This window comes from Eurypyga helias, unplaced genomic scaffold (assembly GCF_000690775.1).
Source record: "Eurypyga helias isolate BGI_N326 unplaced genomic scaffold, ASM69077v1 scaffold25307, whole genome shotgun sequence".
Classification (NCBI taxonomy): Eukaryota; Metazoa; Chordata; class Aves; order Eurypygiformes; family Eurypygidae; genus Eurypyga; species Eurypyga helias.
In genome coordinates, this window is record NW_010262695.1 from 1 (window position 1) to 4346 (window position 4346).

Sequence of the window (4346 nt, forward strand, 5' to 3'; positions counted from 1 at the left end):
TGATTGCGCCCTGGGTGCAGGTGCTGCAGCCCGCGGGCGGGGTGGGGGCCGGTTGTCACAGCCCTCCCCGATCTGCACCGCAGCTTCGGCCAAGGAGGAGGCCGGCTTCAGCCCACCGCCGGCTGCCCTCACCCCGATGTCACTGGTGCCCCGGGCGGCTGCTTGCGCTGGCCTTGAGGCAGGGTTGGGCTCGGCTCTTGCGCAGGGCCGTCGCTGGGAGCATTAGGCCTCTGTCTGATGCCTAACCCGATTTAGATCCTTCGGGATCAATACCGCTGTGATGCACTGTCCCCTGAAGCCAGATAATCCACCTGAACTGCGGAGCTCAGTAGTCGTAAGCTGGATATCTTGATACTAATAGGGGCTAATCCTCAGACTATCAGCACGTATTATTATGTTATGAAAGCCTTGCGGAGGTGAGCTGTGCTTCTGCAGAGCATCCCCCTGGAATGAGCTTCTCTTTGTTTGCTCTAACATGGTATTCACGTGTCTAAACGTTCAGTTGGAAAACGGCTTCAGGAGGGCTGTCAGCAGAGCCGATCTGGCAGTCGTGCGTGGAAGAAAACCTATGCAGTTGTCGGCCAGAAGTCGACGCGCGTAGGAGTAGGCGTGAATTGTCCGTTGTGAATGTCAGGAAGCGCAGTGGGTATCGAGCCAGCCAGCCCTTTCCCCCCGCGCTAGCACGCAGCGAGAGCCGCTGAGATCAGCTCATCTGAAGTGCTCTTTCCGCAGGAACAGAATGAGCCAGGGAGAGTCAAACCCAGCCGCGGTTCCACACGCCGCCGAAGATATCCAGGGAGATGACAGGTGGATGTCACAGGTAAGGCTGGGAGGGGCGGTTGTCGTTTGGGGTTGAATCCTGGGAGCCAGTGGTGGGGCTGCGCGGGCCCCGTCTGGCCGCAGTTCCCATCCTGAGGTTTTAGCTGTGACCAACCGTGAATTCCTCTTTTCTGTAATTCCTGAGGATACTGGGAGTCTGACAGCCCCGTGGCTTGTGTGCACGTAGCGTGCAGATGCCACTCTTAGGGAGAGCGAGGCCGTGTCTGGGGTCTGTTTGGTGGGGAGGAGTGTCCAGCGGTTCACGGGTTAAGCGGAGAATGGCACGGTGTGGCAGCAGGGGAAACTGGTTGGGCAACTGTCCCTCTCTGTGCTGCCGCAGAGATACCGGGGAGGATCTGTGGGTTGGAGCTTACCTTGCTGCTTTCTTTTAACAGCACAACAGATTTGTCCTGGACTGCAAGGACAAGGAGCCCGACGTGCTCTTCGTGGGTGACTCCATGGTGCAGTTGCTGCAGCAGTACGAGGTATCGTTAAAGAAGGGAGGGCGGGGGGGTTGTAGGAATCAGCCTGTTTCCTCCTCTCACCCCGTAACTGATGATCACGTGCAACACAGCCCGTTTCTTCTGTTCCACCGTGATTTTCCTCCACGTTTTTTCCACCCTGCTTCCTTATCCTTAACTTCCCAGTGATTGCAGGGAGCCGTGCCGGTTCTCTCTGTGGGCCGCTTGCAGTCTTCCGCTGAAGTGACTGCAGAGTCCCTTGCTGCTCCTCGAATCTCCGAAGCCAAGCCCCGAGGGCACGCTGTCTAAACCTCTGTAGGTGTATCCTGCGTGGCCAGGATGCCTTTAACCCTCTGGAGCTTGGGCTGCCACCGGCAATTTCTCTCAAACCCTCCGTGGGGGCGGGGCCCCCCCCCGCCGTTGGGGGTAGCGGCAGCTCTGTTCCGCAAGAGCTGCTTCCCGGGGTAATCCGTCTTTTTCCGGGTTTGTTTCCTGGTGAGGAAAAGAGTTCCTTCAGGTGATAGAGACCTTCGGAGGCCCGTGCTTAGGGAACCCCGGGGCACAGTGCTCTGCAGCACACCCAGCACTCTCGGTGTCTGTGACAAGTTGGGCAAGTAGCCGCTGGAGAGCACTTTCCCGGTGCCAGGACTGAGTGCTGGATGTCAGCCACTCCGTCTCTTCCGGATCCCCCAGAAAAGCCTCATCCTGTGTTCAGATGCCCTGTTCGACAGCGGGTTTTCAGAGGAAGCTACCTTCAGTGTCCTCGGAGACAAGGCTTGCCTGTGTAGCATCGTTCTTTCACGGTCGGGATGCTGCTCTGAACCAGCAAATCGATTTCTGATTGCAGATCTGGCGAGAGCTCTTCTCCCCGCTTCATGCATTGAATTTTGGGATTGGCGGAGACACCACAGGCCACGTCCTATGGAGGCTGAAGAATGGTGAACTGGAGAACATTAAACCGAAGGTACAAGCAGAAAACCAAAGCAGGCAGCCCCGTGCTGACGTCGAGCGGCATCGGCACTGGCGTGGCGCAGACCAGGGCGAGCCGTTAGCCTTAGCAGGGCTTTTCCTTGGAGCAGCCCTTGGCACTGAGGGCATGCTGGGCATTGCAGCTCGTCGGGCCGAACCAGAGTGCCTGGGAACAGAGCTGCGCTCCTCATACACCTGGTTTACACCGCCGAGTACGCCAAGCAGGGTGTGTCACCAGGACACAGGGTCAGCCTGCTAGTCCTGGCGTTGATGGGGCCGGCGAGCTCCCGCAGCTACGTGTCGTGGGGAGTTGCTGGGGGGGCTCACGGGCTGGAGGTGCGCTCTTGGCCTCTGGGAAGGGATGGTGAAATGATAGAGGGTCAGCAGAGACGTTCAGGATGGGCGGCGAGGCCGCCTGAAGCGAGGTGCTGTGCAGACACGGGCGCAAGCGACGGCTGAAGATCTCTTGCAGTCTGGCTTTGCCCTCGGGCCTGACTCTTCACGTGCCTCGCGGGCCGCGGGTGACGTTTATACGGGGCTGTCGGGCGAAGCACGCATGTCGACCTGCAAACCCTGTTTCTCCTTGCAGGTCATCGTTGTTTGGGTCGGAACCAATAATCACGAAAACACAGCAGAGGAAGTCGCGGGTGGCATCGAGGCTATCGTGCGCCTGATAAACACCCAGCAGCCACAGGCCAAAGTGATTGTACTGGTATGTCGCCCGCAGCGCTGTGGAAACGACCCGTGCTGGGGGAGCCCCCTCTTCTCTGCGCCGTGCCTCTGCGGCTTTGCCACGTGAATCTCGGGCCCCAGCCGGAGGCGGGTGTGCTCCTTCCCGCTGGCGGCATTGCTGTCCCCTTTGGGAATGGCGTCTGGTGAGGGGGAGAGGCGGCGCGCAGGTCAGGGCCGGGCGGGGAGTCCCGGTTGCCTTCCTTGTCTTGGCAGAGCAACCGGTGCCTCTCCTGCTGAGGAGCTGAGCGGTGGCGCTCGGGGCGCTGCCGGAAGCCTGTGGGAAGAGCACAAACCAGGGTGTTAAAGGGGGAAAAAGCGAAGCGAGGGAAGCAGGCGCTGCGCCAGTTGTGCCTGGAGCTCGTCTGGCCCCTTCCCTTGCGTTTCAAATCGGGTCCGAGGGGACAAAGAGTGGTTGAAGGGCCGAGTTCCCCTCGTCAGAGATGTCTTAGATGTGGAGAGGCAGCCTGAGGCGGAAGGGAAAGCGAGAGCCGTGGTGCCCCCGCAGCCATACGGAGCTCTTTCTTGCCTCCTTCTCGCGCCAGGGCCTGCTACCTCGTGGAGAGAAGCCAAACCCGCTGCGGCAGAAGAACGCCAAGGTGAACCATCTGCTAAAAACCTCGCTCCCCAAACTGCCCAACGTCCAGCTTCTGGACGTGGACGCCGGCTTCGTGCACTCCGACGGCACCATCTCGTACCACGACATGTTCGATTTCCTGCACCTGACGGGAGGGGGCTACGCCAAGATCTGCAAACCCCTCCACGAACTGATCATGCAGCTGCTGGAGGAGACCCCCGAGGAGAAGCGAGCCGCCCTGGCCTGAGCAGCCCGCGGCGGCGGTGGCAGCGTCACCCAGCCCATCAGATCAGTTCCGTCACTGGCACTACAGAATCCTTCTTTCTTAAAGCACTTTCCATTGTAGAGTGTTACCGGATGTGCGTTCCTAGTGTTTTGAGGGGGAAGGCTAAAGGTTAACCGGCCGCCCGCGCGCGAGGGCCGGCTCGCTTGGTTTTATTGCAGGAGGAAATTAGCTGCGGAAGAGTTTTACTTTTAAACCATTCCTCGTGTACACCGAGAACAGGACTGTCACTCTGTGCCCCTCCCGTGTCTCGTTGCTCTGTGGTTGTCAAAAAAAAAGGCGCGCCGCCCCGCCCTTTGCTCCGGCGGGCCGCTCCGGCTGTAGGGGTTGTGCTCTCTGTGTGTAGCTGTGAACACGAATCACATTCCACTCGCACAAGCCAGAACGGATGCATTTTTCCAAACCTGGTCTCCCACCTTCTCAAGTGTTCCGCTGGGTTGGTTCTTTCTTTGCTGGGGTCGGGGCTGGGAGGGGGTTAAGTGACGCGTGTTGCTTTCTCCTTCTTTCC

The 4346-nt window shown here is 59.4% G+C and overlaps 1 protein-coding gene across 1 annotated transcript; it reads left to right on the forward strand.

Annotated features, from left to right (window-relative positions):
* The first annotated feature begins 720 nt into the window (after positions 1-720).
* Positions 721-4101, forward strand: PAFAH1B2 (platelet-activating factor acetylhydrolase 1b, catalytic subunit 2 (30kDa)). The gene is made up of 5 exons (XM_010155823.1): positions 721-820; positions 1215-1304; positions 2128-2244; positions 2839-2961; positions 3524-4101. The coding sequence occupies exons 1-5, from the start codon at positions 740-742 to the stop codon at positions 3800-3802; spliced, it is 690 nt and encodes a 229-aa protein (XP_010154125.1). The 5' UTR covers positions 721-739; the 3' UTR covers positions 3803-4101.
* The last annotated feature ends 245 nt before the right edge of the window (positions 4102-4346 follow it).